General features: G+C 45.6%; 5 protein-coding genes and 1 long non-coding RNA gene across 6 annotated transcripts in view; 3 read left to right on the top strand and 3 right to left on the bottom strand.

Moving 5' to 3' along the window:
• Nucleotides 1-2,686, top strand: part of LOC108077232 (uncharacterized) — a 29,210-nt gene extending 26,524 nt beyond the window's left edge. The window contains exon 7 of the mRNA XM_017170490.3: nucleotides 12-2,686. Coding sequence (XP_017025979.1) covers nucleotides 12-1,681 — 1,670 coding nt within the window. The 3' untranslated portion in view covers nucleotides 1,682-2,686. The remainder of the gene's footprint in view (nucleotides 1-11) is intronic.
• A 614-nt stretch (nucleotides 2,687-3,300) lies between these two features.
• On the bottom strand, nucleotides 3,301-3,942 carry LOC108077140 (uncharacterized). Its single transcript, XM_017170354.2, has 2 exons — nucleotides 3,801-3,942; nucleotides 3,301-3,741 (listed from the first exon to the last, which is right to left on the bottom strand). Exon 2 carries the CDS (start codon nucleotides 3,695-3,697, stop codon nucleotides 3,401-3,403), a length of 297 nt encoding a protein of 98 aa, XP_017025843.1. The 5' UTR covers nucleotides 3,698-3,741; nucleotides 3,801-3,942; the 3' UTR covers nucleotides 3,301-3,400.
• An 836-nt stretch (nucleotides 3,943-4,778) lies between these two features.
• Nucleotides 4,779-6,486, top strand: LOC108077138 (ribosome biogenesis protein WDR12 homolog). The gene is made up of 4 exons (XM_017170352.3): nucleotides 4,779-5,053; nucleotides 5,109-5,772; nucleotides 5,832-6,078; nucleotides 6,146-6,486. Exons 1-4 carry the CDS (start codon nucleotides 4,995-4,997, stop codon nucleotides 6,433-6,435), a joined length of 1,260 nt encoding a protein of 419 aa, XP_017025841.1. The 5' UTR covers nucleotides 4,779-4,994; the 3' UTR covers nucleotides 6,436-6,486.
• On the bottom strand, nucleotides 5,768-6,594 carry LOC138928608 (uncharacterized). The gene is made up of 3 exons (XR_011445013.1): nucleotides 6,492-6,594; nucleotides 6,172-6,437; nucleotides 5,768-6,117 (listed from the first exon to the last, which is right to left on the bottom strand). It is a non-coding gene; the product is annotated as an uncharacterized lncRNA (long non-coding RNA).
• A 95-nt stretch (nucleotides 6,595-6,689) lies between these two features.
• Nucleotides 6,690-9,878, top strand: Ubc2 (ubiquitin conjugating enzyme 2). The gene is made up of 4 exons (XM_017170353.3): nucleotides 6,690-6,995; nucleotides 7,884-8,501; nucleotides 8,584-8,668; nucleotides 8,735-9,878. Exons 2-4 carry the CDS (start codon nucleotides 7,907-7,909, stop codon nucleotides 8,745-8,747), a joined length of 693 nt encoding a protein of 230 aa, XP_017025842.1. The 5' UTR covers nucleotides 6,690-6,995; nucleotides 7,884-7,906; the 3' UTR covers nucleotides 8,748-9,878.
• A 164-nt stretch (nucleotides 9,879-10,042) lies between these two features.
• Nucleotides 10,043-13,873, bottom strand: LOC108077137 (polyglutamine-repeat protein pqn-41). The gene is made up of 6 exons (XM_017170351.3): nucleotides 13,268-13,873; nucleotides 12,712-13,197; nucleotides 12,319-12,437; nucleotides 11,944-12,256; nucleotides 10,656-11,173; nucleotides 10,043-10,603 (listed from the first exon to the last, which is right to left on the bottom strand). The coding sequence occupies exons 1-6, from the start codon at nucleotides 13,422-13,424 to the stop codon at nucleotides 10,220-10,222; spliced, it is 1,977 nt and encodes a 658-aa protein (XP_017025840.1). The 5' UTR covers nucleotides 13,425-13,873; the 3' UTR covers nucleotides 10,043-10,219.
• Nucleotides 13,874-15,153: the final 1,280 nt, after the last annotated feature.

Raw genomic sequence — 15,153 nt, 5'->3', positions numbered from 1 at the left:
CTTTCTTCCAGTTCTGGACAACAATCCGCTGGTTGGCGAGGCCATGAGTAGCAGCACCTCCACCACCCAGAAGCCGGCACCCCAGGTTCAGCCGGCGGGATTCAATTGGAACATTACCATCAAAGAGATAACCAAGCCGACAGAGATCCGGATAACGGATGACAACAAGGTCAAGCCATCGATAATACCCACCCGGAAGGTGGCAAACAGCAACCTGCTGCCAACCACCGAGGGACCTGCGCCACCCACATCAAGCACAGCAGGAGGATCTTTGGACAGTACCACGGCGGCGCCAACGACTCCAGCGGCTTCCATGAGTTCTACGCCAGCTCTTAGCAGCACTCCTGCAGTGGCCATGTCGCCAGTGCTACCTGCAGCAGCAAGAGCAGCAACACCAACGGTCATCGGAGCAACACCAACGCAGCCCAGCCAAGACAGCAACCCCAAAGTAGGGGGCTCTGGCAGCAATGAGAGCTTAAAGCTCATCGCCTCCGTGGGCTACATCGAACGGCCGCTGGCCTCCAGCAGCAGCAACGTCGTGGAGCAACAGGTGAAGCCTCTGGTCACCTACAATTCCGATGGACTGCAGCCGCTGGCGGAAAGTGATCCTAGCAAGGTGAACATCAAGCGGGAGTACACCACCGAGGGAGTTGAATCTAGCACCAGGAACTACGAGGAGGCAGCTCCACTTAATGCAGGCCTATTTATTCAAAATGGATTCAGGGATTCACTAGTTGAATCAGATAGGGACCTAGAACCGGATACGGCCGGAAGTGACAACATCTACCACATCATCTCGACCACCGAGGGGCCTGGAACCGCCTCGAACAAGATCACCACAGATGGACCGCCTAGAGCCAGTCAGGAGGCCTCACCCTCCGGTAACATTACCAAATCCGAGACCGAGATCAGCACAGAGGGTCCGGCAGCTGTGAGCAGTGAGATGCCGCCGCTGCGTTCTACCCACCACATGGAGGTTGAAGATGATGTGCCCCAGGTGGAGTCAAATCCCGCCTATCCCTCGCTGCCCGGCGACGACTTCAGTCTGCGCGACGTCAACTTTCCCTTGGTTGAGCTCGAAGATATAGGCGAGCCCGAGAACGATGAGCCCAGGAGCATAACCAGTCCCTTTGATATGGACACCAGGCATGTGAAGCTGACGCCTGACATGACTCTGGATGGTAGTGGCAGCGGCGGCGGCAGCGGTGGCGGTGACATTGATCTCTACCAAGAGAAATCCTCCACCACGGATCGCATGATGGTGGCTGCCTCCTCCGTTCGGGAGAAGAGCGTCCTGGTGCCCCTGCTGATGTACAGTGGCGAGGACATATCCGGAGAGACGCGCATCCAGAACGGCAGTGATCTGCAGCAGCTAGAGAAGATCGCCAGGAACGAGACAGGCGAAGAGGTGGAGCTGGGCAGCGGCGAGATTCGAGACCGCGAACAGGTCACGCCCAAGACCATGCCGGTGTCTGCTCTGGATATCGATGAGCTAGGTTCGGGAGCAGGTCAAGTGGGCGGAGTGGATCCAAAGGCCGATGCCGAAAGCCTGAAGCTGGACGAAAGTCAAGAGTCCGGGCCCGGGACCAGTTCGGTGGACAAGTCTTCGGCGAGGGCCGAGAAGAGCTTTGTGGAAAGGGCCCTACCACTGGGGCGCCTGTACCTGCAGCGGATCTACTGAGGAGGAGCCGCAGCAGGAGAAGATCAAGCCTTTATTGTATATACATACACCGTGAGGCAAAACTGCCCACACAGAACACTCCGGGATTTACAGACGGATTATCGGACTTTCACACACACTGTCTCGGGATCCCTGAAGTCTCTGTGCGAGCAGCCCTGCCACAAAGCCTAGTAGCTTGGAAGCGCAACAAAAATCGAACCATTCAAGCGAGCGACAGAGTTAGGTTAAGTAGCCAGAAAGGGGAGGGAGGAGGAGGATCCTTCGAAGATGATCATTTCCATAGACTGCATAGAAGACCATCTGAATTTATCGACCTACGAACGTAATCATAGCTGGGCTCCCCAAATGCAATAACGAAATGTTTCATTATCCGGCAATCCTGTATTGCCTAGTTATATATTTCTATATTTATAAATACATCGACCTAAGTGCACCTCCAAGACATCCATCCAAATCCACGATCGAAATTCATCGAGTAAGAAGAGAAATTTTTAACTTGTTTTATCTCATCATGATTTTATTTAATTTGTAATTTATTTCTTATCGAAGTAACGTATGAACTAACTATTCGCTCTGGCGGTGATTTATTTTTAAAAATGCAAAGGCAAACTACTATATAGTCCTCTTTGATTTGAAAAGCTTTTAAGTTTAGACTGAATATGGCAAAGTTTTAATTTAAAGCTAATTACAATTACTTCTACATTTAACAACGTAATTTATATAAAATTTAACTAATTTAAACTTGACATTGAATGAAGGAAGAAGGATTTCAAAAGCAAAGTGTCAAAAGTAAAAAGCAGTCATTCTTTAGTTAATAATTAAATACTATTATAAACATAATTTATTTAGGCGATGATCATGCACACTCTCTCACGAACACACCGATTTTTTCGAGACAAACTAAACTACATTATGAAAATACTTTAACTAGCGTTAATTTAGTATCAAGCTCATTTTAAAATGTATGAATTATGAAATAAAAATGAGGTAATTCTAGAGCAAAAAGAGGGAATTTTTAAGGAGGGAAGGAAAATAAGGATAACCCTTTGCAGAAGTACAAATAAAGACACTTCACCAAGTTAAGTACGTGTAAAAATCCAGGTGAACAGGCCCTAAGGCCACCGGTCCTACCCGATGGTTACGCAACCAGCATCTGCCACGCCTCTGCCGCGGATCGAATCCCTCATTACACATGCGAGTGCATGAGGCGGCAATTACCGAGAAATTAAATAAACAAACCGAACGAAGCAACAATCGACGGCTACAACGGCGACGACAACTGTTGCATCACGACCCAAGAGCTGCCGGCGGCTGCCGGGGCTAAGTGACTCGGGTTACATCGCAGTGAACCGCAGTGCTCAGTGCGCACTGTCCAGCCGCTTGCATAACAAGGTTGAGGATACAACAACCAACCTACCGACGATTTATGGTTAATCAGTATGCGCACAGCAGCAGCAGCAGCGAGGAGAAAGTCTGGCGAAGAGCATTAGGAAAAGGCCACAAAAAAGCGAAATAAATCACTGCGATCCAATCCGATCGAGGAGAGTTTGCAGAGGAACCAACTGGTTTCTCGGGGGAGGATCACTTTCGCTTTCGAAAAAATACAGAAACGCATCGATTAAATATGGATAGTGCTCTTTCTTTTTGTACATTTATTACCGAGAAACTTAACAATGAGTGTGGGTGCGATGATGAATGCTTTGAATCTAACCTACGACCTCAGTTGCGACCGATCTGATCGACCTGGGACTGAAGGTTGTTTATCACCTCGGAGGGCACCTGGTCGCCCAGAATCTCGAAGAGGTTGATGCGCTGGTTGCCGGGTATCTGCTCGTAAGCTCCCAGCTCGATGCCCTCCTGGACGTTCTGGATCTGGGCATCCTTGGGAATGAGCAGGGTCTGCTGCGCCTGCCGGATGGCCTCGTTTGTGTAGGCGGCACCTTCGCGACCCTGGGGCAGGGACTGGGCGCCGGCCAGCAGCAGGGCGAGCATAGAGCACAGCGCGAACACTTTCATCTTGTTTGGTTTGTCGGGTTTTTGGGTTTTTACGGGGATGATCTCTGCTTTCGGAGGAGACAGCTTTTAGAGTGGTCGAGTTATCGAATCGAGCCTGTCTTACCTTGCGCGCGGCGTTTGTTGTAATGTTTCGGCTGCGCAGGCGCCGTGCCTTTTTTATAAGCTGACAGCTCTGGGCAGCGCAGCGCCGTAGCTCCGTCGCTGGAAGCCCCGAAAATCTGGAAAGCTTCAGCCTCAACTCTTTAGCTCTTTCATATTCCATTTCGCCTCGTTTCTGGTTTTAGTCGGCAAAAAAAAACCTCTGCAGTGTTATTACTTCCAACTTAATATCCCAGCGACCCATAAAGGTAACCACTCTTTTTTCGTTTATTGGAAATTCATTTCTTGGGCATTTGTCCAATTTTAATGCGAAGGTTAAGCGCCACTTCGGAAATGTCAAGTGGCATTTAACCTTCCAGTGCGCAGTTAGCCACAAAAGTGGTCTTTCAGGTGCCATCTGGTACGTATTAATAGCCAAAATCAAAAAGAAGAAACATAACAGATTAACAATTACCAGTCTTTGAAGAGTCATTTACAAATTGCTGCCACGGCTGGTCGTTTTTTATTTTTCCGTTTTTGCGTAAGACGAGCAAACGGAGGGGAAGTGCGAGAGCAAGAAACCAAATTACAGCAAATCATCGGCATCGACATCGGCGCCTGCTTGGCTTGCAAAAATTTTTTAATTATTAAATATTGCAAATTTAGCTCGTACATATATTATATTATTAATATTAGTTTAAGCTTGTATTTAATGTTGTAACAGAGTGGTATAGTTTTATGATCGGCTATACCAGATATTAAACTTTATTTTAAGGCAATTTCATAACTATAGCCATTTATTTTATTTAAATGATTTTCTTTATATGTTTTAAGGAAAACATTTTTTTTTTAGTAAGTACAAAAAGTTAGAATAAATTCAAAAAACCGTTGCTTCCCGCCCTTCTAAATCAATTTCTTCATTCAGTCCGGCAGCGCCGTTTGAAGATAGTTCGATATTACCCAATCAAAGTCTGGCAACGCCAAAAGTTTCTCGATACCTTTCACCACTTTCGTATCGAGGTTCTTGCATCTCTAATTCGCTCTTAAAAACACGCTTTTTGTTAACTTTATTAAAACCTTAATAGCTTTAAATTTTGCCCGGTTTAACCACTCCTGGGCCTTCGAAGTGACGCCATAAAAGGCAGTGACAGTTGCGGCACAAAAGCCGATCCGAGAGAGAAACAAGTACCGCTTAGAAAAAACGCACGTGGGCCCGGCGATGGATGTGGAAAACGGCGAGGGGCAGGTGCAGGTGCACCTCAAAACCAAGCAAGAACAGTGAGTATCCTTCAGAAATGTGAATGAATGTGTCACTCCAAGAGTATCTCCCCAGTTATGCCGTGCCGGATGTGCCCTACGCGATCGATGGAACCGTGGCCACCGTGGAACTGAACACTTTCGTCAACGCGTTGCTCCAGCAGAAGGATGGAGCCGTCGTGGACTTCGACTTCCTGGTGTTTGACGAGTACCTGCGCGGCCGACTGTGCGACCACCTACGGGAGAAGGCCATCAGCTTTGAGGACGCCATTGAGATAGAGTATGTGGAACGTTTTCCGGCACCAGAACCGCAGGATTGCCTGCTGCACGACGACTGGGTGTCGGCGGTGAAAGCCAGCGGCAAATGGATCCTCAGCGGATGCTACGACAACACACTGAATATCTGGACCAACAAGGGCAAACACATCCTCACCATTCCCGGTCACACGGCGCCCATCAAGGCGGTGGACTGGATATCCCTAGACGAGGAGAAAGGTCGCTTTGTCTCCACCTCGCAGGATCAGACGGCCATGCTTTGGCAGTGGAACGTGGCCGCCAATTCGGTAGAGTGCGTCTCGGTTTGCAAGGGCCACGAGCGTGGCGTCGATAGTGTCAGCGTTAGCCCCGATGGCCAGCGATTCGCCACAGGCTCCTGGGACACCATGCTTAAGGTGTGGTCCGCCGAGCTGGAAGATTCCGCCGAGGGCACGTCTAAGCGGATGAAGGAAAGCGGTGTGAGGGTGCGTACTATCTTTATTTTCTAGCTTGGTGTTCTTTTTAAACTTTTCTTTCTTTGCAGACGCCCAAAATGACGCTGCAGGGACATCGGGAGAGCATCTCAGCCGTTCAGTGGATGGATGCCTCTACTCTGCTCACCGGTAGCTGGGATCACACTCTGAAGGTCTGGGACCTGAGCCTCGAGGGCATCAAGACCGAGATATCCACCAACAAGTCCATCTTCGACGCCAGCTACTCCAAGCTGAACCGCCTGATACTGACTGCCTCGGCGGATAAGAACCTGAGGCTCTACGATGCCAGAACAAACCGTAGGATCACCTTTCTGTATTTTTATCTATGAAGTCGGACTAAATTTATCTTAATGTGCCTTTTCAGAGGGTTCTGTGGTGCGCAACACCTACCTCGGACACAATGCCTGGGTGCAGACCGTCATGTGGTCCACCACGGAGGAGTTCCTGTTCGTCTCCGGTGCCTACGACAACCAGAACAAGCTGTGGGACTGCAGGAGTCCCAAGGCCCCGCTGTACGACCTGCTGGGTCATGGCGAAAAGGTCCTCGACATCGACTGGTCCAACCCGAATTACATCATCTCTGGTGGCGCCGACAACTCCGTACGCATTTTCAAGTCCCGCAAGGCGGTATCAGACGATGTGGAGATCAAGTAAACCTAATTTTGTAGAAAAAAAAATAAATACGAGATAAGTTAAAAGTAAAAACTTACAAAATTAACGACATTTTCGTAAATATTTTCAAAACAATAGGATATGCCGTGATGGTTGCCATATAGTGGAAAATGGTATTTGATATAAGAGTTGCCAGACCGTGGCAGCCGATTGTCGATAAGCAAAATCGATAGCTTTATCTGGTGTACTTTTTGGTATATTTCATGCATTTTGCGGTATTTTCTGTGGCATATTTGAAACGTCGCGACGCGGCCACTCTGAATCAAAGATAAAGACGGCTTTTTCCCCAATCAAATTTGCAAAGACCGATTTTAAGCAAATAAAGACGCCCGCGAAGGTGCCAATTTTGTCGCGACACACGCCCAAATACCGCCCGGCACGGACGACGTGAGCAGAGCAGGATAGGAGCTGCACGCCCACCCACAGCGAAGGCCGAAGGCGCACGAGTGCGAGCGAGAGGGCAGCAGCAGGCGACTGAGGCGAGCGAGACGTTTTCGCAAGTGTTGTGATAGAAAAAAAGCGAAATTAACTGCGACAACGAGGTGAGTATCAGTTGAAAGCCAGCCACCATAGCTCTGCTTAATCGGCCGCACTCCGTTCCGGGAAATTGTGAGCAATCATGGTGCAAACAGCGCGACGCGAGGAGCAGCGGCGGCATCATAATCGACGGCGGCGGCAGCGGCAACGCGTTTTGCAAATGTCTACTGCCGATTGATTTTTTGCCGCATGCAGCGTCGCCTGCAGCTGAAAGTATGTTTTTCGCTTGCACGGAACCGTATAGCCCGTTCCAGGGTCGCCGGAATGCCCATGTCTACCGTAGTAGGCCCCTCTTCCGCTTCGTCGAAGGGTTTTTGCCAAAATGGCCGCTGCCCCCGGCCAATAAAAATGTGTGTGCGTTAGTGCGAATAAAGGCAATCCCCTGCGCGCCGTTGCTGTCAAAAACAAAGTCGAGTAGGCTCCACTGTGAACTCCTCTCTCTATTTGAGCTGTAAACCAGGTCAAGGACCCTGTGGGGCTCGGAGGGTCACATGCAGGCGAAGGCCTTTAGAGTTTACATTGGTAAACAATGGGTACTCTTACAGGGAACTATAGGATATAGTTTTATGGCTTAAATTATTTATTAAAAAACATAATACTAATAAAATAAGAAAACCCAAGTTTCTGGCATTTATTTATAAAAATAGCTATAATAAATAACGTCATAATAGTTCTATGAAGAATTTTATTCTATCAGGACCACATATAATATTGATTTTTGAAATAAGCTGTAGAATCCAACGTTTCAGATATTTACAATTAAAAATAGCCAAGTAAAATTAACTTATGTATAATCAAAGCAGCCTCAGATCCCTTAAAAATCATCAAATTTCCCCTGCCTCACAAAGCAAGTCACTCAAAAACTGATTAATCTAAACTCTATGTCGTTACAGCCGCTCGGAGTTAAATAATAGTCATGTCTTCAACGCCAGCCGCAGGCAGTGCCACCGAGGTAGCCACCTCCAGCGCTAGCTCTAATGCCAGCGCACCCAGCACAGCAACCAGCAATGCCAGCAACGCCAATCAAACCACAGCCGCAGCCGCCACGACACCTGCTCGCGGTGGCCGCGGAGCCAATGGCGGTGCCTCTGGCAGCAATACCGGCAGCGGTGATGAGCCGCGCAAGGAGACTAAGCCCACGCCCAGGATATCCAAGTCGTTGGGCACGTCGGCAAAGCGCATACAAAAGGAGCTGGCCGAGATCACACTAGACCCGCCGCCCAATTGCAGTGCCGGGCCAAAGGGCGACAATCTGTACGAATGGGTTTCGACCATCCTGGGACCACCGGGCTCCGTCTACGAGGGCGGAGTATTCTTCCTCGATATACACTTTTCGCCGGAATATCCCTTTAAGCCGCCCAAAGTCACGTTCCGTACGCGCATCTATCACTGTAATATCAACAGCCAGGGCGTGATCTGCCTGGACATACTCAAGGACAATTGGTCGCCGGCGCTGACCATATCAAAGGTGTTGCTGTCAATTTGCTCCCTGCTCACAGACTGTAATCCAGGTAAGGGAATAGAAAATAGATTTTTTTGAATAATAAAAATGATATATAAACATCTTTAATTAAATTGTATCATCCTTTGCAGCCGATCCGCTGGTCGGCAGTATTGCCACGCAATATTTGCAAAATCGAGAGGAGCATGATCGAATTGCGCGTCTCTGGACAAAGCGGTGAGTCTACTAGATATAATAATTAACCAGATGCCAGCAATATATATATGTAAAATGCCTTAACAGGTACGCAACATGATGCGTAAGATCTGGCTTCGTACATGTACCACAATCTACCGAAAACTTCAACAACAGAAACGAAAATTCGCATCTTGCTAAGGAGGAAGCCTATTTTATAAAAATATATATTAAACTACACTAACTATTAAATTAACAGTAACAATTAACATAACACGTACGGAAGAGCAGCCGTCAACAGCCAGGAAAATAGTCGATCCCAATCCCCCATTCATATTTATATCGAGTTTATACACAAGACTTGTAAAAAACAAACCTTTGGAGATAAATGCGTTATGTTTTAGATCGCTTAGCAAACGAAAAACATTGACACGAGTTGAGCGAAGAGAGACACATTCGACAAGAAATTGCATATTAAATTGCACATATTGACACATTAAACTATAAACTATTCAACTGCATAAATAAATAGAAATACAACTAGTTTACATTATATGTGTACAGTGTTAGGTGAAAAATGGAGCTAACGAGTAAAGAAAGAGCCTATTTTAATGCGTAATACTTGTAACAAAAATTATATATATATACATTGATAACACACAACCAACAAAGTCAGGGCATCAATCTTCGATAATGATATTTTCTCAATCGCAAAACAAACAAAACGGAAAACTGGCCACAGCAAGGAAAATTCTCAACAACAAAAGACTAAATGTGTGGAGTGGAAAACGATAAAAAACGAAATAAATCTATGTATACAAAACTTAAGACAACCCCTATTCCAAATTCCAAAACGAAAATACACAAGTTTTTGTTATTTATATATATTAAAATTCGATTCGGTTTTAATTTCTTAATGTGATATCTGTAAGCGTTTGAAATTAGTTTTTTGGCCAAATACCTTTTAGAAAACATATATATGAGCATTAACATTGATTTTGGGCTTAAAATGGAGGCAGAGAGTATGGAGCTGATCTATAAAAAGAACAACAGAAAGCGAAAATATATAAACAAACCAACTTCCTATTATGTTGTAGTTTTAATGACTAAAAATTGTCACATCCAAGAGAAAAACTGAAACAACAAATTGCATAAAAAAAGAAAACTACTTGTAAGTTTTTTCGTAAACAAAAAAGAAAGTGAAATCGAGGATGGAAAATGATCTTAAATAAAAAATAATGGAAAATTTAAATGGCTGGGTTTTTAATAATTTTTTTTTTTTAATTTATAAATGCGTTTCCAGTTGTAAGTTTTTATGTGGTCCCGGAACTCCATTGACATGATCTTTGGATTATTTTATAAGAATTTGTTGAAGTCCAATCAACGTTACATTCTGTCAAAAAACACTCTGATAAATAATTTAATTTAAATTTTATTCGATATACATTGGTATCATTGTTTATATAAAATATGTTTCTTATTACATTTATTACATCATAAATAATTATAATATTTACGATTCCCATCGCTGCTTGTGGAACAACAAAAATCTTGGCCAACCCCCCTGTTCCCGACACCGACGAATGTCCTCCCTTAGAGATACATGCCATTGACCAGGAAGTCGGCCTCCTGAGAGTAGGGCGTCTTGCCGCCCAAACGCCGTGCCCTCCGGCTAACCGTGCGCATTCGGCATCCAATGAGAATGGCCAAGGCGGCAGTGACCAACAGGCCTAGAGTCAGCGAGAGCACAGCTCCGCCAGGACGCTCCGAATGGCCGTCGTGGTCCCGGAACTCCATTGCCAGATTCTCGTGTATCATCTTGTACTGCTCGTGTACGGCAGAAACGGGAACAAGCAGAGTTGCCGATGACAGTGATGCACCCGCTGCCGTCTCCTGCTGTTGCTTATTCTGCTCCAAGGCCAGTTCGATGGGATCCTTGGCCGTTTTGACTTTGACCTTCTTGTGCTTGTGTTGCTTCTAAAGATTAAATTATTAAAATATAGGAGAGATTAGGGTGTAAGCTTACTACCTTTTTTGGGGCCTCTGTGTAGGTTTCCTCGTCGTAATCCTCGTAATCCCCATCAGCAGAGGGAGCCTGGTTTTTGCCCTGAGCCGGTGCAGCATTCAGGACTGGCAGCATTGCCGCCGTTTGGTGCTGAACTGGCGGAGCTGGAGCAGCTGCAGCATAGACCTGACTCAGTTGCTGTTGTGGTTGCTGCTGCACCGGCAACTGTGGCTGCTGCTGCTGTTGGGGCCACACCACATTTGGAGACATTTGTTGGCCAGAGGAAGCTGCCTGGAGCTGCTGCTGGGGATTCTGGAGTGGCTGCTGCTGCTGCTGGGAAACATACATTCCGGAGCGTGGCAGCGACATCCCGTACATGGCTTGATTGCTGTCATAGGCAGACACTTGGAGCGGTGTTGATTGTCCCTGAACTTGCTGGACAATTGCTGCACCTCCCTGTGCCTGCTGCCCCTGAACCTGGGCACTCGCCGACGGTGGCTGTAACTGGAGGCCTTTGTGACTGAAGATATGGCTCTGCTCATCTGCAAAAAAAAAAGTGGAAGGCGGCACAAGGAAGTAAGAAGTGTGTCTCCCAGCTTAACGCACAGCTAATTGAATTAATTACGAGTAGACAACAGAGACCCACAACACGAACACACACACTTCACCACACACCACATCCGTAAATCAATTTTGAGCGACGGCAGCCCCATCTGCGTTTCACACAATGAAAACTGATGGGCAATTTGCGATTTTCCCAGAAGAAAAGCTTGTCTGCTCAGGAAAAGGCAGGCAGCTGGCCATCATGGCAGTGCGATTATTGCGTGCGCTCCAATGGCTCCAATTTGTGTGCTAATGTCGCGCACACTGGGCGCCAGAGACTCCTCCGGGGATGCTCCCTTTCCCTCATAAATATTTACTTAATTTTTAGTTTTGTCAGTCGCTCGGGGTCTAATTGCTGCTGGACATCCAATCGACTTTAATTAAAATGTTAAAAGTACAAAGAGAAAATACTAAGGCGAAAGACAAAGTCACTTAGTTGTGGAAAATCACAGAAATGTATTTGAGAATAAGATAGATTTAAAATCTAACGGGATCTGTTAGGGCTTTATAACTAACTTTATATTATCTTTAGCTTCAACTTTATATAATTTATTTGATTTTTTCTTTAATTTTAAACAAAATAATGAAATTAATGTTGAAACAATTGTTTATATATATATTTTTAAAGTATTTGAATTAAAATTTTTCCTAGATGTTTTTACTTTAATTGGCAGTTTCTTCCTTTAATGAGTTTATAATATATATTTACCTGTGGCTATGCTTCCTCCCTGTTGCTGTTGCGGCTGTTGTTGCTGCCCCTCGGTAATCATCTTGCGGTTTGCCCAAGCAGCGGCATCTTCGCGATTGTTGACCATGGGCGGTGGTGGTGGCGGCGGAGGAGGTGGCCCCAGAACAATGACATGTTGTGGCTGCTGCTGCTGTTGTTGTTGCTGCTGCTGCTGAGCGGCTACCTGTAATTGCTGCTGCACAGGTAGATATTGCTGCACCATTGGCTTCACGGGCTCCACGCTGCTGCTGCTGCTGCCACTCGATTTCGTGGCACTCGATGATACGGCATCGCACTGGAAAGTGGGTTAGTTAGTTAGCTCAAACCACGATCACTGCAAGGGTAGGGTTAACTCACTTCCGGTCCCTCATCGCTGCCATCTTCGCACTGGGGAATGCCATCGCAGGCGTTGTACACTGCAATGCACTCACCGGAGTGGCAGGTGAACTGGAAGCGGCTACAATGCGCAATGGGAACTGAAATCGAGCAAAATTAGTTATTCATTTAAATAGCAACATTGTGAAAGAACTCGTATATAACGACTAAAATATACCCCGGACTTAATGAACCTTAAAAGTGTTGCATTCTTCAAAGGTTCCCAGCTTGGAAATATAAATTTATTTTTATGTAAAAGAGGAATGGTATCTTCTCCCTTCAGTAGCTTTAAGTTAAACCTACTTTTCTCATATGGAAGACACAGTAGACTTATATATACCCCACATAACCCAGAGTATCAAACCCACAACTCACCACTTTGAACTGGGTTAACTGCTTGGGCTTGGGCCACACCCACTCCAGTTCCAGATCCCCCCGAGCCGGTGGGAGCCACCGCTGGCGAGGCCACCGAGGGCTTGTCCCTCGCTTCCGGCTTTAGCTTGAGGTTGCTTAGCTCCCACTCTTGCTGCGAAATGTTGTTACTGGGTATGTGCGGCAGCTGTGGTCGCGGAGTGCTGGCCAGTTCGCTGGTCTGCCGTGCCTGCGGGGTCAACACGGAGCTCGTGTAGTTGGAGTGCCGCGTAAACTTGCAGTGGAAGTTCTCGGGCGGACCGCACTCGAAGAGATAGCAGTAGCCGCCGGTCTTTCGCTCGAAGATGTACACATCGCAAGCATCCGTCTCACAGCAGAGACGCTCGCACTCCTCAATGGTGTCCAGCTCGAGGCCCTGGAGATACTTTCCGCCAATAGCCTGGGATTCTCCAGTGCGAATTATGGTGTTTTTGTGGACATCAAAGTGGCCTAGGGGGTAAGGTTTTATAGGCTTTATTAATATCTGGAAATTGTTTTAAAAGTGTGTAGCGAATCTCACCTATGCACACCTCCAGATCCATGCGCTTGCTCAATCGGTGATCGTAATCCGCTGGCATCGATTGCCGCGGATGGGTATCCAGGTACTCCACCTGCTCTGCGGTGGCCGCTGCTCCAGCGATCATCATCGTCAGTAACAGCACGCAAATGGCCATCATTGTGACGGTTAATGGTTATTTTTTGTGGTTTTATGTTTACGCCCCAAGCCTTTCTTTTATTTCTTTTTTTTTACTTTTTGGGCAGCTGGCGGTCACAGTTCACCGGTGGAATGGGTATTGAGAGGGGGTGGTTACCCGGGGAAAGAGAGAGATCCAGAGAGGCTGGTCGAGGGCTTGTCGTGTTTACAAATTTTATACGCTTATTGATTTTTGGACTTTTCTTCTTCCGCACACACTTTTCCTTTGTTCACACTTCAACGCCTTGGAAATAATTACAGCCACGGACTTTCCCGGGCTTAGAATTGTTCACTGATTTTGCAGTTGCTTTGATTTATATTTTTATTTAATATTCATATTAGAAGATGACAGAAAAAGTTAAGCGGCTGAAAATGTAAACCAATGGAAATGTCCAGGAAATTTGTGAACTTTCTCCTGACAGCTTTTGTCACCCACAGCTATCGGGGAAAGCTCTTGTTATCAGCTGATGGGGGTGGCTGTTATCGATAAAGCTGGCTATATTCTAGGGTGTATTTCCCACGAAAGGACTTTAGACTCCCATATGTTCTTCACTGGAAGGCGAAAGCTCTACGCTCTCTCGCCTGGAAGCCACCATATGTTGCCGCTTTCAACCCCAACCTTGCGAATGTTTCTATATTGTCAATTTGAAACAACAACAGCCGAGGATGTCGACCCGTCTCTTTAAATGGGGTCTCTTTTTATATTGGGAAACCGCAAACATGGGGTACAGAGAGAGAAAATGAGTGGGAAAAAGTATTTATCGGGTATTATAATTTTAATCAGAAGCTGGTGACAAAGTAAAGGAGTCATTTCCGAACCAATGTAAAATATATATTCATTATCAGCATGTAAAAGCAAGCCTTTCTGCCCTTGTCCGGGTACAATTTTTTTTAAAATTTTTTTTTCAAAATTTGATAAGGGGTTACATCGTAAAATAGTAAAAAATTGGCAAAAATTTTAATTTCTAAACAATTACATTTAGTATGAAGATTTGTTAATCTAGAAAGAGCTAGCATAGAATAACTTTCCGAATTAAATTTATTGTTTTTTTGGCTTAGTTATGTTATTTTTAAACTTTGCTATATATAAATAGTTTAATATTAATTCAAATATTTTAGGTGTTCTCGTTACCTATTTACATATTTACATATTTTTAACAAGTAAACTTAGACGCTCCAGAAAATGCTCTGTATAGAAACAATTTTTAGGTACTTTAAAGTCTAAACCCCAAGTTTAAATATATAATATTTTTCTCTCAGTGCCCCTATGAAAATCAATAAAAGCTTTTACCTTTTTTCTGTTTTTTTTTTTTTGTGTCGACAGTGGCTTTAATAATTTAATAGCGGTTGAAGGAGGAGAAGGGAAAAGTAAGAGATACAAAGGGTGCTTCCCCTTTGCCCATGATGCTTAATCGAATTTTATTTGCTTTTGCATACCTTTTAGCCTTTTCCGGAACTGTACGCCATAAAGAAGGTGTCATTCAGATATATGTACCATAAGATATCATGTCATGCACGACTCTCTGCCAAAACCTATCATTACACCTAGGAAAATCCAACCTGCTAATTGCAGGGACTCTGTTAGCTTACAGCTCCCTCAACGCATGCGCCGCTTTGCCTTTGTCCCCTGTAAATTAAAGCAATCCGAAGAGGCAACTTGCAAATGTTAATGAAAATAAAGCGCTAAGCACCCGCACAGATGCACCCTGCTG

Source organism: Drosophila kikkawai, chromosome 2L (assembly GCF_030179895.1).
Source record: "Drosophila kikkawai strain 14028-0561.14 chromosome 2L, DkikHiC1v2, whole genome shotgun sequence".
NCBI lineage: Eukaryota > Metazoa > Arthropoda > Insecta > Diptera > Drosophilidae > Drosophila > Drosophila kikkawai.
The sequence above is the reverse complement of the archived record's forward strand: the minus strand, read 5'-3'. Positions and strand labels throughout refer to the sequence as shown.

Coding starts and splice junctions, on each gene's coding strand:
- LOC108077140 (XM_017170354.2), bottom strand. CDS start 3,697: ATGAAAGTGTTCGCGCTGTGCTCTATGCTCGCCCTGCTGCTGGCCGGC.
- LOC108077138 (XM_017170352.3), top strand. CDS start 4,995: ATGGATGTGGAAAACGGCGAGGGGCAGGTGCAGGTGCACCTCAAAACC. Junction 5,054..5,108: donor CTCAAAACCAAGCAAGAACA/GTGAGTATCCTT, acceptor GTATCTCCCCAG/TTATGCCGTGCCGGATGTGC. Junction 6,079..6,145: donor CTACGATGCCAGAACAAACC/GTAGGATCACCT, acceptor GTGCCTTTTCAG/AGGGTTCTGTGGTGCGCAAC.
- Ubc2 (XM_017170353.3), top strand. CDS start 7,907: ATGTCTTCAACGCCAGCCGCAGGCAGTGCCACCGAGGTAGCCACCTCC. Junction 8,502..8,583: donor GCTCACAGACTGTAATCCAG/GTAAGGGAATAG, acceptor CATCCTTTGCAG/CCGATCCGCTGGTCGGCAGT.
- LOC108077137 (XM_017170351.3), bottom strand. CDS start 13,424: ATGATGGCCATTTGCGTGCTGTTACTGACGATGATGATCGCTGGAGCA. Junction 11,174..11,943: donor GGGAGGAAGCATAGCCACAG/GTAAATATATAT, acceptor TTTTTTTTGCAG/ATGAGCAGAGCCATATCTTC. Junction 10,604..10,655: donor ACACAGAGGCCCCAAAAAAG/GTAGTAAGCTTA, acceptor TTTAATCTTTAG/AAGCAACACAAGCACAAGAA.